Source organism: Bombyx mandarina, chromosome 06 (genome assembly GCF_030267445.1).
Source record: "Bombyx mandarina strain Sakado chromosome 06, ASM3026744v2".
NCBI classification, from domain to species: domain Eukaryota; kingdom Metazoa; phylum Arthropoda; class Insecta; order Lepidoptera; family Bombycidae; genus Bombyx; species Bombyx mandarina.
In genome coordinates, this window is record NC_143213.1 from 714572 (window position 1) to 729995 (window position 15424).

The 15424-nt window shown below is 37.0% G+C and overlaps 1 protein-coding gene across 2 annotated transcripts in view; it reads right to left on the reverse strand.

Annotated features, from left to right (window-relative positions):
* Window positions 1–15424, reverse strand: part of ChT (choline transporter) — a 36209-nt gene that overhangs the window by 6065 nt on the left and 14720 nt on the right. For both annotated transcript variants that reach the window (XM_028179375.2, XM_028179376.2), the window contains exons 7-9: window positions 14972–15170; window positions 10337–10471; window positions 2982–3254 (exon numbers count right to left, since the gene is read on the reverse strand). In XM_028179375.2, coding sequence (XP_028035176.2) covers window positions 2982–3254; window positions 10337–10471; window positions 14972–15170 — 607 coding nt within the window. The remainder of the gene's footprint in view (window positions 1–2981; window positions 3255–10336; window positions 10472–14971; window positions 15171–15424) is intronic.

The window sequence follows — 15424 nt, forward strand, 5'->3', positions numbered from 1 at the left end:
AGTGTATGAGTGAAGACACAAAAAAATTACGATTATAATGAGGCAGACAACTCAGGCAATAATGTGCAAGTTTCTAAGTACCCCTCTCTCCAGCCTACACGGAAGAAATGTTACTTCAAAACGATGCAACAATGAAATTGTCACAAATAATTATTGGAACTTAGTTGAATTATTTCTATTATTAGGGCGTATCTACTTACATCACTTGTTACTTTAAAATTTAATTGAATCCATTAAAGTGTTATTTAATGTGAATATGACAGTCGGTTCTTATTACTTCTAGTTAATTTATTTTCAATTATCTTTAAAAATAATATTTATCCTCATAAAGTGGTATACAAAGCTAAGTAGTTTTTTATAATATATGAATTGCAAAAGAGTTTATAGGGGACATTGAGGTCCACCTTGGATTGCTGAGCGATTTGTTCGTGAACATCAGCCATTCTAGAGGCGCAGTCAAGCCACTAACGATGAAGACACTTGAAAGGTTAAAAGTTTGACATTGTATGGCGTTCAAGAGACGGCATGGAGGAGATTTTTTTCTTATTGCCCCTGTAGGCAGACGAAGCACACAGCCCACCAAATGGTGAGTGGTTACCGTCGCCCATGGACTTCAGCAATGCCAGGGGCAGAGCCAAGCCGCTGCCAACCGCTAAAATTTCAATATTCATTGCTAGTATCACCTCTCCAATGGATGTGCAAGACCGCATATTTATATATGATCGAATTACAGCCATGACGTCGATTATTTCGGAATTTGAATCAACTGTAACATGCAATGTGCATGCCACTCTTCATACCGAAACGCATGATGGCATCGCAGTAGAAAAAGCGAAATGGTGGTACCTACCCGTGCGAGCTCACAATACTTATCTAACTAGTCAGGTCATAAGTATTGTCACACAGTAAAAACTTTTCTTTTAGAATGCTGGCCACAAAAAAGTTTATCGAATTCGAATTTCGAATTGTTCATGAAAATAAAAATGTATACTTTTAGAACTTTACTCATTTTTAAATATGGAGTGGACGCTTAAAGAAGACCGTGTTGCAGTTATTGCGTTGCATCGTTGCGGTTACGCGCCAATTCAAATTTTTAACATACTGAAAAATTTGAATATAACCAAAAGATTCGTTTATCGTACCATCAAACGATACAATGAAGACTCTAGTGTAGATGACAGGTCAAGAAGTGGTCGCCCGCGGTCTGTTAGGACTCCAGCAGTGATAAAAGCTGTGAAGGCGCGAATTCAAAGAAATCCCAAACGTAAGCAGAAACTGTTGGCCCTTCAGATGGGGTTAAGCAAAACCACGGTGAAAAGGGTGTTAAATGAAGACTTAGGGCTTCGGGCATATCGAAGAAAAACAGGACATCGTTTGAATGCTCGTCTAATGGACCTGAGACTGAAGAGATGCCGCGCTTTGTTGAAGCGGTACGCGGGAAAAAAATATCGGGAAGTTCTTTTTTCGGATGAAAAAATTTTTACCGTAGAAGAGAGCTACAACAAACAAAATGATAAGGTGTACGCACACAGTAGTGAAGAAGCGAGCAACCGTATTCCGCGTGTCCAACGAGGTCATTTTCCATCCTCGCTCATGGTATGGTTGGGAGTTTCTTATTGGGGCTTAACAGAGGTACATTTTTGTGAGAAAGGTGTAAAAACGAATGCAGTTGTGTATCAAAATACAGTCCTGACGAACCTTGTGGAACCTGTTTCTCATACCATGTTCAATAACAGGCACTGGGTATTCCAACAAGATTCGGCGCCAGCTCATAGAGCGAAGAGCACACAAGACTGACTGGCGGCGCGTGAAATCGACTTCATCCGGCACGAAGACTGGCCCTCCTCCAGTCCAGATTTGAATCCGTTAGATTACAAGATATGGCAACACTTGGAGGAAAAGGCGTGCTCAACGCCTCATCCCAATTTGGAGTCACTCAAGACATCCTTGATTAAGGCAGCCGCCGATATTGACATGGACCTCGTTCATGCTGCGATAGACGACTGGCCGCGCAGATTGAAGGCCTGTATTCAAAATCGCGGAGGTCACTTTGAATAAACTTTAGTGTCATAAGAATCTATGTTTTGTTAAGTTCATTTTGGTATATGAATGGTTACATAATGAATAAACTTGTTTCAATTATTTTACATTAAACATGTGACAGAATTTATGACCTGACTAGGTATATATAAAAAAATGAATTGCTGTTCGTTAGTCTCGTTAAAACTCGAGAACGGCTGGACCGATTTAGCAAATTTTGGTCTTGAATTATTTGTGAAAGTCCAGAGAAGGTTTAAAAGGTAGATAAATATGAAAATGCTCGGAATTAAATAAAAATTACAATTTTGTTTTTCCTTTGATGTGTTCCCGGCGGACAGATTCCTTTTGTTTGTTTTAAGTTTATTTTATACAAAAGTTTAGGTCTTTTATTTATCGATTGAGGCACTACGAAGTCTATCAGGTCAGCTAGTCACCAATAAACGTAAGCTACCAGTGAGCACAAGAAAATATTGTGTTTAAAATATCTTTAAAAAAATTATTCATTATTTAATTTGACAAAGACGTTGCGTATCTTACGATAATTAATTAACTATACATAATTAATGAAATGTTAAAATGAAAAACGCAATTTACATTAACCCGACGGCGGCGTGTTTAACTAAGCAGTTTAAACAATCCATTCATTTACTGATTAATTTCCAAAATATTGGTAATGGATATTGTGGGACAAGTTTATGGTTTTTATCGTCTTTTACATTATTGCTGTAAGATTAACTCGTTTATAACTACAGAATTTAATGGACTATCCCAAATAAAGATTTCATCATATTGTAATGGTCACATCAAAGTTAGCAAATAGGTATTTGAAGACAGTAAAATAACACGGAACTAGATTAGATAATGATGTAGATACAAATGGTGAATCTGAAAGTGTTATGTAACGACAGTTAGTATACTAGTAATAGTAATATAATACTTACACGGAGAGCCATGAAATGAAGGCTAGTGTAAAGAGTGAGAGAACCATCGCCATGGTTCGGAATGGAAACAGCTGGACTTCTTCTTTTGGGTCCCACATAGGATAGTGGATCAGTGGCGGCAGTCCCAACATCTTCTCCCCTCCAGACATCCTAACTAAGAGAGCCACGATGTATGCAGCCAGAGAACCATAGGTGTTGCAATACTTCTTGAAGTGTACCACCATCAGGAGTTGCGGGAAGAGGATCACGTACACCAGATCTGAGCACATTGACCTGTAAGGGGCTCCACGTTAGAAATTGTTGAAAAGCATGCACTAGTATCTTATAATTATGGTGGTAATTGGTGGTAATATGGTGGTACTTTATGTACTACCAGTAGATAAATTACCGCCTCTTTCTACTACAATTGCTTCTCTAATTATCTAATTAACTACTACTCTTCTCTAATTATATTATCTACTGGTAAGAGATAAATTTATGTAGGAAATAGAAGCAATTAAGAATAAAGAATTTAGGTCTTTAAAGCTAATTTGATTATATTATGTGGCCACAGCTCGTATCTTAATTACCATCACTGGTTATGAAATGATGAAAAGGGTCGATGCATTAGATAGTACCAGTCAAATAATAACTTTCCATCCAGAAATGTTCACGATTGACTTCCATGACGAAGAAATAACATCGTGTAATAAAAATCAAACCCGCACAATTATAATTTGCGTAATTATTGGTGGTAGGACGTCTTGTGAGTCCGCACGGGTAGGTACCACCATTCTGCTTATTTCTGCCGTGAAGCGGTAATGCATTTCGGTTTGAAGGGTGAGGCAGCCGTTGTATTGTAAACACTGAGACCTTAGAAATATTATCTCAAGGTAGGTGGCGGCATTTACGTTGTAGATGTCTATGGGCTCCGGTAACCATCAGGTGGGCTGTGAGGTCGTCCACCTATTTAAGCAAAAAATAATAATACATATATAATAATATAATCTCCGAGATTTTCTAATAGCCATGAGAATATTCTCGACACAGGCATTAAAAGTTCAGAACATTCTCGAATTCTCTAATTCCGTCGGGAATTTTCTGGAAAATCGTATGACATAGACGAAATGGCCATAAAAGCGTGATGTAGGCGAAATAAAGACCCTTCTATTCGAAATAAAGCAAACAATGGACTAGTTACTTCAAAAAAGGGAAGAAGTGAAATAAGATAATGAAGGCTATTATTGTAACAATTAAGTTGAGTATTAATTGAGTCTTGAAGTCGTCGTGGCCTAAGCGATAAGACGTCCGGTGCATTCGTGTTGAGCGATGCACCGGTGTTCGAATCTCAGGCGGGTACCAATTTTTCTAATGAGAAATACGTACTCAACAAATGTTCACGATTGACTTCCACGGTGAAGGAATAACATCGTGTAATAAAAATGAAACCCGCAAAATTATAATTTGCGTAATTACTGGTGGTAGGACGACTTGTGAGTTCGCACGGATAGGTACCACCACCCTACTACCTATTTTTGCCGTGAAGCAGTAATGCGTTTCGGTTTGAAGGGTGGGGCAGCCGTTGTAACTATACTGAGACATTAGAACTTACATCTCAAGGTGGGTGGCGCATTTACGTTGTAGATGTCTATGGGCTCCAGTAACCACATAAGAACAGGTGGGCTGTGAGCTCGTCCACCCATGTAAGCAATAAAAAAAAATGTATTTCGGCAAATAGTTTTATTTATCTTGAGCTTCAGTTTGTAACAATAATAATTGTTTCTTTCAAATTGTAAATTGTTTTGAATATGAATTCCTTTTAAAGGTACGATATTACGGCATAATAACATATACGTCACGTCGATCCTGAGTCCCGGAATTCACACTCCGTTGGTTGTGTAACGTATGAATTACCTATATTATGTCCAATCATGTATGGTGGAGTGGTTTGCGGTTTTGATTGAGGCTGTCAATGTAGACGTGAATGCCCATTGACGTTCATTGGAAATGTACTGCGAGGAATTTAGATTGGTGTGTGGTGTGTCTATGATAAAGTTTATAAAAATATTTACTTGTGAATTCTCGACTCGATTCGCTTTGACCATTATCACAACTAAATGCTGTCGACGGTACTATTAAAAATATAATTCATGAGGCGCGATCGATTTCATGAATACTTCTCATACATACTGATTTCATGAGGTACCACCGCCTCCCCTATTTCTGCCGTGAAACAGTAATGCGTTTCGGTTTGAAAGTTGAGGCAACTGTTGTAACTCTACTGAGACCTTGGAACTTATATCTCAAGGTGGGTAGCGCATTTACGTTATAGATCTATCTATCCAGTAACCACTGAACACCAGGTGTGCTGTGAGCTCGTCCAACCATTAAAGCAATAAAATAAAAAAACTTAATTTATTCAGAATGTAAAACAAAGTTTTTAACATGTTACGTTTCAATTAACAGTGAACATTAACATAAACGGTGAACGGTAAACGATTGGCGAAAATGTGTAGCTATTATTCGTAGATTTTGATGAGGCTATTACAGAAATTCCGTTTGAAGTCTAGTTAATTATGTATTGTGAACGCACACTGATGAAGTGTGCCACAAATTCAACACCTTACTTTTTTACAATAAACTTAAATGGACGTTACAACAACAAAACAATTAAATTCAGCCTACAGTATGACTGAGATACCCAAAATGCAGTAATACCAATGAAATAGAATTCCCACAGAAACCAATCTTCCACAGAAAATATAGTTAACTTTGATCTAACATCTGGTATTCCCAATTCCCAAAACTGGAGTGAAACTACCACACTACTGCTAATCATTATGAAATTGACTTATTTTGTTCGAGTCTCAACACATTGCAATACTTATACCCGGAATCAATACAGACAAACAAAACGACTTAATTTAATGAAGTCTTGTATAATTCTCATATAGATTTAAATAAACACTCACTAAAAATACGATCGAATCGCAAATCCGATCCGAGCTACCGAGAATACTATTTCAATTAGATTAAATCCGTACATCTGACGGGTTCCCGCGCTCTAGACAATTCAACGTTAGCCCCGTTTCAAATGTCAACACTGAAATAATCTTATTCTTGAAACTGGATACCCGAACTTAGCTGATTATACCTATGGTGCAGGGTGGGCGTTAATAGCATCGATAGAAAAACATAGGAAGGAAGCGAGAAGATCTAGGAAATATGATCTACAAAGAAGTGTTGAAATACCGGTACCTTGGCTGCATCTTCTCTTTTCGAAGTTACTAGGCAGAAGCGGCAAGATTCGGATATACAAGACCATAGTCAGACCGATTCTATTGTATGGATGCGAAGCATAGACGCTTACACAGAAAGAAGAAGCAAAGGTCCTATTAACGGAGCAAAGAAAGATAATGGGACCAGTTCGAAGGAATGACGGTTGACGCGTTCGGAAAAACAAAGATGTGGGGTAGCTTTTTAGTGTGCCAACTATTCTGGGGAAGATGAAGGCGCCGAGACTCTGGTGGCTTGGGCTAATAGTGCGGATGGAGCAGGATCAGGCTGTGAAGCAGGTGTACCGCAGGGAGGTCCAAGTACCACTGGTCTGACACGGCGGAAGGGGATCTACGCGAACTCCAACTGCCGGACTGGTAAGGTGTTGCGCAGTGCCGGGACCTTTATTGTCAGCACAGTAGTAGTATTAGTAAAGTGTGTGTTGAGCACGGCTACAGCGGGTCGCTGGGCTAAGCACTTTCAATAATAATATTTTTACCTAAAAAAGTCTAAAGGCATATTCCAACTACGCGCGTATAGGATATGGAGCTCACAGGCTCAACCTGAGAGAATTTGCTAACACTAGCTCTAGCTAAAGCAGTGCTTCCCAGAATCTACCGCCAGATCGGAATCGCGACTCACTGAGAAGATCCGGCGAGAAACACAGTGAACTTTGAATGAACCTGTTACATTTGTATCTATTCTAATTTCATCATGCGCTTAATTAGAGGTGGCTAGGGGTAATGATTGCACACAGGCGCTGCGTGGACGTGGAGAAGCCTTTTTGCTCGAACAACTGTTATAGGAATTTACTGCCCATTCATTATACGCTTATTTTTTATTTATTACTGAGATGGGTGGACGAGCTCACAGCCCACCTGGTGTTAAGTGATTACTGGAGCCCATGAACATCTATAACGTAAATGCCACCACCCACTTGAAATATGAATTGTAAGGTCTCAGTATATTTACAACGGCTGCCCCGCCCTTAAAACCGAAACGCATTACTGCTTCACGGCAGAAATAGGCGGGGTGGTGGTACCTACCCGTGCGGATTCACAAGATGTCCTACCACCAGTAGTTACGCAAATTATAATTTTGCGGGTTTGATTTCTATTACATGATGTTATTTCTTCAACGTGGAAGTCAATCGTGAGGATTTCTTAAGTACATATTTCATTAGAAAAATTGGTGCCCGCCCGCGGGATTAGAAAACCGTTGCATCGCTAGATACGTATGCTCCGAACGTCTTATCCTTTAGGCCAGGACGACCTCATAAAGACAACAAAATTAGTTAAAGCCATCATTAAGTTAAAGCCTTCAATAAATGTAATAAAAAGGAAATTGTTTCAAACCGAAACGCGTAATAACTCCGCGTGAAAAATATACAATGAAAATACGATCTCGTCAATAGTGTAAATATAACACAATTACATAAAAATTGGATTTGTTTTCCAAAAGATTTAATCTTCTTTGTTAGAGATAAACTAATAATTTTAATTAAAAGGGGCATCTACTGTTTGATGTCCTGATTGGAATATAATCTGTATACGCTCCAATACAAGCATCACTCAAAGTGCTTTGTCATTATCATGGAGTTTAAGCAGGGGAGATATATTTATTTTATTAATGGTATTTCCTAAGGTTTTTGATGAAATGGCCTCATAGTACATGCTAACATTTTAAATGTGACATATCGGTTGTTTGTGATGACGAAACCGTAAGTACTTGAAATATCAGAAAAAGTTAATTACGCACTTACATTAAACAGATTAAGCCGAAATTAGATAAACAAGCTGAATGTTGAAAGCAGAATTTTATATCAAAAACTTCAAAAGTTTTTTTCATAAGACAACATTAGTACAACCTTTTAATGGAAATTAAAATATTTTATGGAACATCAAAGGGAACGTTATACAAGTTTTATAAGAATGTAATTTTTTGTTGCAAATTTAGAAAAGAAAAACAAACAATACCATTTTGTGAAAATAAGTAAAATTGCCTTCTTAAATTATATAAGTATAATAAACTTTGAAGGCATTTAGTTTATAGTATTATATATGAATCAATACTTGGAGAGAGGAGAGGCCCGCGCTAATTACATGTCTAAATAATAAAGGACAAAACAAAAATAAAAAAAATTGAGTTGAGTAATATTTAAATAATTTAAATTTGTCTAATTTAATAATATCAAGGGATACGATTAAAGTATTTTCAAATTGGTTTTCAGACATAAAAATCTAGAACATTCAGAAAATATTCAACATTTTGAAAATTTAGACTTAAAAGTAATTTCGGTTTTAATTGAAATATGTAGTAGTAATTAGAGCACATGATGAGCGTAATATAAAATTATCGAGTATTCGGACCTTTTTTCTTGTTGTTCACACATAAGCAGAGCATTTTCTTTCTCATTTTCAACAAATACGAATTCTCGATGTTTTGCAAACCTCCTTATCTCTGTGTCTACATGCAGCATTCCCTGAACTTGTCGCGTTTTGTGCGCTTCCTAATAATTTTGTCATCCTTTTAATACAAATTATAAAACATGTATTGTGTCACAGAGGGTCATTAAAGTCATGAAACTTTGTAAATGCCTTTTGTTACTATGGAAACGACTAGCCGTACTCCCCCGCTTCGATGAGCATTTAAAATTAACATTATTATTTAATGTCATTACTATTAGGGAGTGCAACACTCATATAAATATTAGCCTATCCATTAAGTACATGCATTTTCTACATGGATACCAAGTTTCAACTCAATCGGATGCATGGTTCAGTAGTTATAACGAAATATCCGTAAAAACCACTGTAAATTTATATATTAGTATAGTATAGATGTACCAAACTCAAGATCGCATAAATTTTCGTGCTTTAAGCTATGAAATCAGCTGAGGCGCTCATAACATACGGAATAGCGGATTCGTATGAGTGAATTATTTTTTTAATAATTCCAAAAATTCGTGTTTTAGTTTAATGGCAATGTTGAATTCGCATATTTTTTTTATTGCTTAGATTGGTGGTAGATTGGTGGACGAGCTCACGGCCCGCCTGGTGTTAAGCGGTTACCGGAGCCCATAGACATCTACAACGTAAATGCGCCACCCACCTCGAGATATAAGTTCTAAGGTCTCAGTATAGTAACAACGGCTACCCCACCCTTCGAACCGAAACGCATTACTGCTTCACGGCGGAAATAGGCGGGGTGGTGGTACCTACCCGTGCGGACTCACAAGAGGTCCTACCACCAGTCACCACCATGCCACTTAAACATAATAAATAATCTTTTACCCCACGATATGATTGCTAAAACCATTAAACACCAGACTGTGTGTGGGTGACTCCGTACATCCGAATGTTGCACTAAATAAAAATACTGAAACGGTATTATGGGTAATCTATACGAGTTTGTGTATTATGTTTGTTATATCTTTGTGGCGAGGCTTGGAACAAGTCTATGTCCAGCAGTGGACGTCTGTGGGCTGATAGAATAGAATACGAGTTTTAATAATTATTTACATATTTTCTCGTATTTAGTGAATTAACTATCATTTTTGGAGCTTTTAATACATCACAGCTACAATACAGTTATAGCGATCGCATAGACTGCCATTAGCTAAAACGTCTCATAATACAATAGAAATTAAATCAAAAGCAAATATACTCATAAGATTTACTTTAAAATCTCTCGACAATGCCACTCCAGTAGCAAATCCTCATTAAGCTCCAACAACCATCCATGAAAATTCTGATAATCATTCTCCCTACCCTGACTTTTAATCATATTTGAAAGGACGCCTTTCCACGCCTTTAGATATTAATCAGCAAAAGGCTTTATTACAATAATACTTTAATAAGCTTTAAAAGTATTTGAGAAATACAACAAGAAAATGCTTTTGTAAAATATTTCATTATTCATCTGACGTGTTTACGTTGTAATAAATACTCATAGAACTAGCTGAAATTGCTCACATAAAAAGTATCTTTTATTTAAGTTAAATGAAGTCATTTCATAGCATGGATACTGCCGATATATGATCAAATTGAACAAACCAGCAAATTGAATGTTGAATATAAATCTTAATAAAAAGCACTTACCATAATCCGTAGATTGAAGGTATGGTGAGGGCCATGACGGTAGCCAGGAACCCGACGATCAGTATAGACACCCGCATCACCCAGATGATCTCCATTTCCGAAGCGTTCTGTCTGAAGATCAGCTTGTACACATTCCTGGCGAAAAGAACTTTATTTCAAACTAGCCGTACTCCCCCGCTTCGCTGGGCATTTAAAATTAACATTATTATTTATTGTCATTATCATCAGTGAGTCCAACACTCATATAAATATTAGCCTATCCATTAAATACATGTATTTTCTACATGCATACCGAGTTTCAAGTCAATCGAATGCATGGCTCAGTAGTTATAACGGTACATCCGTAAAAACCACTGTAGATTTACATATTAGTATAGATTACATTTTTTTTAGTTTTAATCCTAATGTGTTGAACGTTATTACTACTGGTCTGGTCTTCTCTCCCTTTTTTTTTTCCCAACCTACGTACTGCTTCAATGCTGTTAGTTTCGCAGGATACTTTAAAATTTTGACTAAAAATTCGACAAAAAATTCAGAAAGACAAATATTGTTTACAAAAAACCGCATACTACATAAAAGAAGACTATCCAATTGAAATCTTAAAAAAGCGCAAAGAGTTGCAAGCCCAGTTAGAGAGGGAAAAAGAAGCAGGAAATAGAGCAATTATAAGATATGACAAACTTATCATACTGAATAAAAAACATTCTCTCCGCAATCAACCAAACAAGAGATACCTTTCCGAATCCCCGGAGACACCTATGACTGCTAGCCAAGAAACTCAACACGTTGAAAAACAACCTTTGAAGAAAACCAAAGCGAGGAACATGAAAAGCTACATAACACAGACGCCCAAACTAGTATTCGCCCAGAAAGAAGCACCTCAAAACCAAACAAATACTTCCAAGGATAATGCAAAATAGCAATCAACACTAGAACTCCCACCCACATATCATCTCCCAATACGGCCGGTCACCGCGGGAGAGTTAGACCAAAACCCACTAAGGGAAACCACTTTAAAGAACAATAACTTCAGCACCTTCAATATCTGCACCTTCAATGTAAAATCATTAGCTTCCGAATTAAAATTTATAGAGCTTAAGGCAGCGTTACAAGGCATCAACCACGATGTAATAGGACTGTGCGAAGTCCGCCGCTTTGGTGAAAAGATAATCGAAGATGACAAATACATTATGTACCACATAGGCCAAACCAAAGGACTGCACGGGGTAGGCTTCCTAATCAAGAAGATACACAAAGAAAATATCATATCATTCACAGGTATATCTGAGAGAGTGTGCATACTAGAAATCGTGCTAGAAAAGATACGTCTCGCAATTATCCAGGCATATGCCCCAACTGAAAACTCGTCGCAAGAAGATATAGATAACTTTTACGACGACCTGGAGAAAGCGCATGACTCAACCTGTACGAAATATATAATTTCTATGGGAGATTTTAACGCACAAATAGGGACTACCAAGAAGTATGAATGTTCCGCTACCGGCAAGTATGGACATGGTATCAGGAGTATGCGAGGAGAGAGACTCATTCAATATGCACAAGAGTACAACCTAAAAATTATTAATACAATGTTCAATTTAAAACCTAAAAATCGATAGACATGGATCTCTCCAGATAGGAATACCAGAAATGAAATAGATTATATTATGACCACGATTCCTAACATAGTTTCTAAATACGAAGTACTATCATCTTTTTCTTTTGGATCAGACCACAGATTATTAAGAACTACAATTCACCTAAAATCAACAAAGAAAAATAGACGCAATTTCTGTAGTGTGTCAACAAACCTAAAAAGTATAGCCGAACAAGAAATATACCTCAAAAACCTTAAGAGCTACATACCAGAACTTATTACGACATATAGTAATTATAAACTAGAAGATTACTACGAAAAAATCGTAAAATGTATAAAGGAAAGTTTGAAAGGAATAAAAAGGCCAAAAAAGAGCAGAATCTTGTCAGTGGAAGTGCTAGAACTTATAAAAGAAAGGAGCAAACTACAAAATAAATCTAAATTGAATAAAATATACAGGGCACTAATAAATGTAAATCCCGAACAGAGATTATAAATATAGCTACCAACTTTTACACTAAATTATACAGTCAACCAGACATTAATCCACTGAGGAAAAAAGATATCTTTAGTCATACTAATACCTCATCTGTACAACGCTTTTCCGAGTCTGAAGTCTTAAGACAAGTAAAGAAACTTAAGTCAGAAAAGAGCCCAGGACCAGATGGCATTACCAACGAATACATCAAGTTAGCTAGAACCTTACTATTGACACCAATCACCATCTTATGGAACAAAATACTTGAAGAAGAAACTGTGCCGCAGCTATGGAGGGAGTCTGAGATTATATTACTATATAAAAAAGGTAATCCAGCTGACATAGGGAATTACCGCCCGATTAGCCTTATGCCCTGTTTATATAAATTATTTGCCTCCTGCCTACTTGAAAGAATATCCTCCAGCATTGATTCACACCAGCCGATAGAGCAAGCTGGCTTCAGAACGGGTTTTAGCACGGCAGACCATATTCAAGTTGTCGACCAGGTTATCGAAAAATACTTAGAGTTCCAAAGGCCCCTATACCTGGCTTTTGTAGATTATAAAAAAGCTTTCGACTCTATATCACACGACAGTATCTGGGAAGCTTTACATGCATTAAATATTCAAGAAAAATACATTAGCATTCTAAAAAACATTTATACCAACTGCACAAGTAAAGTTAAGCTAGATAGAATCGGAGCAACAATCAACATAAAGAGGGGAGTCCGTCAAGGCGATCCTCTATCCCCAAAACTGTTTATAGCCGTCTTACAACAGATAACGAGCAATTTACCATGGTCTAAAAAAGGGATTAACATAAATGGAAGCTATCTGAGCCATCTCGAATTTGCAGATGACGTTATACTATTTTCTGAATGCCCACAACAATTGAGTATAATGATAAATGAATTACATCAAGCTAGCTCAAAAATTGGCTTAGAAATGAACCTCGAGAAAACGAAAGTAATGACTAATCACCATACGTTACCAATCTCTATCAACAACATTCCTCTTGAAATTGTAGAAAAATATGTATATTTAGGAAAGCAAATATCTTTTAGAAGGGAGAGACACTCAGAAGAAGTGGACCGACGAGTCGCCATGACCTGGAAAAAGTATTGGGCTTATAAGGAAATTTTCAAATCGCAACTGCCATTGTCCACTAAGAAGATAGCCATGGACACAACTATACTACCATGCCTGACCTATGGGTGTCAATCATGGACATTTGATTTCAAAACGAAAAATAAAATCCAGACCACTCAGAGAAAAATGGAAAGAAGTATTATGGGCTTAAAACTTAAAGACAAGGTGAAATGCACGAATATCCGTCAGAAAACGAAAATAACAGATGCTTTAACATTCTCGCTACAGAGGAAATGGAAATGGGCAGGCCATCTGGCTAGATACAACGACAACAGATGGACAAAAAGATCGGTCGTATGGACAGGTCCACGAGGAAAGAGAGCTAAAGGCCGCCCCTACGCTAGGTGGGTAGACGAAATAATAACAGTGGCTGGTAAAGATTGGCTGAATATCGCCAAGGATAAGAAGAAGTGGAGTACCTTAGAGGAGGCTTTTACCCGAAGGGGGTCCATACAGAAATAATGTAAATAATATTAAAATTAATATAAGAAAAAAAAAAAAAAAAAAAAAAAAAAAAAATTCACTTTTTCATCTTTAATATATACTTTTTAACTGTTTAATAATAATGAAAAAAAAAAAAAACCATTAATGTATCTTCAAATTGTTTGTAATTAAGTATTTTTGTGTGGAATAAATAAAGCTTTATTATTATTATTATTATTATTATTATTATTATATAGATTACATTAACTTAAACTAGCTAACTAAATTAATTTCATCAAATAATCAGTTGTATGTCTCCTCTTCCAACTAGTGCATCTAATTCATTACTACGTGGCGGGTAGCCATCATACAACACAAGATATTTCACGGATGCCTGAATCTCGCTTACAACATTTTCAATATAAGCTTGCATATATACAAGTTCCGAACAACAATGTTCGGACCGTCGGTCTACCGAGAAATATCACCCGCTCGGTGGAAGATTTACCCTTTGTCGTTATACCTACAATTATTAATTTAGTCTTCAATCAAAGTGTTCTTGAGTGATTATCGAAATCAAATCCCTAAAATTCATTAACTGCACCACATAAATCCGAAACGGTACCAACTCATGCCTTATACACACACAACCATCATATAATTAGATAATAGTGGATCATATAACTGTTAAGTTGAAATAGAGAATGCTATTCACCTAATAACCAGAAAAAATAATAGGAAATCTTTGTATGCTTCTAAATTGACTACTCAATAAATCGTACTTCTTATAGCTACTCCGAGCTCAATAAAATAATCCGATCAATTTCTTCCTTCCTTCTTCTTTTTTCTAGTCGGATACTCTTGGCAGAGTAGTCATGGCTGTTCGATCCGACGATCATCGATACGTCGATCCGATTAATAAACACATTAAAATAAACTTTAAAAAAAATCACACATAATTATTTAGGTTTTAATCTAACAATTCAAACCTGGCAAACATAGAAGACGCACTGAGCACGCTCGAGTCGGCCGAGGACATGACAGCAGCCGATACAGCTCCAAGCCCAAAGAATGAGACAAACTCCGGTGTGAGATGTTGGAGTACCAATGGCAGAATCATTGAGGTCTGCGCCGAGGTGAGCTCTCCATCCGGTGTGAGGTCTCCGTGATAATCCGTCTCGTTCCAGGCTGATTGGAAGGTTACAGAGACAATCTATACTAATATTATAAAGCTGAAGTGTTTGTTTGTTTGAACACGCTAATCTCAGGAACTACTGGTCCGATTTGAAAAATTCTTGCAGTGTTAAATAGCCCATTTATTGAGGAAGGCTATAGGCTATATAATATCACGTTAAGACTAATACAGGCGGAGCACCAATATTTTTTCAAAAATCGATTTTGTTTCTCCTTTCGAGAGATTCCGATGCGTGCGGAAACGGTTA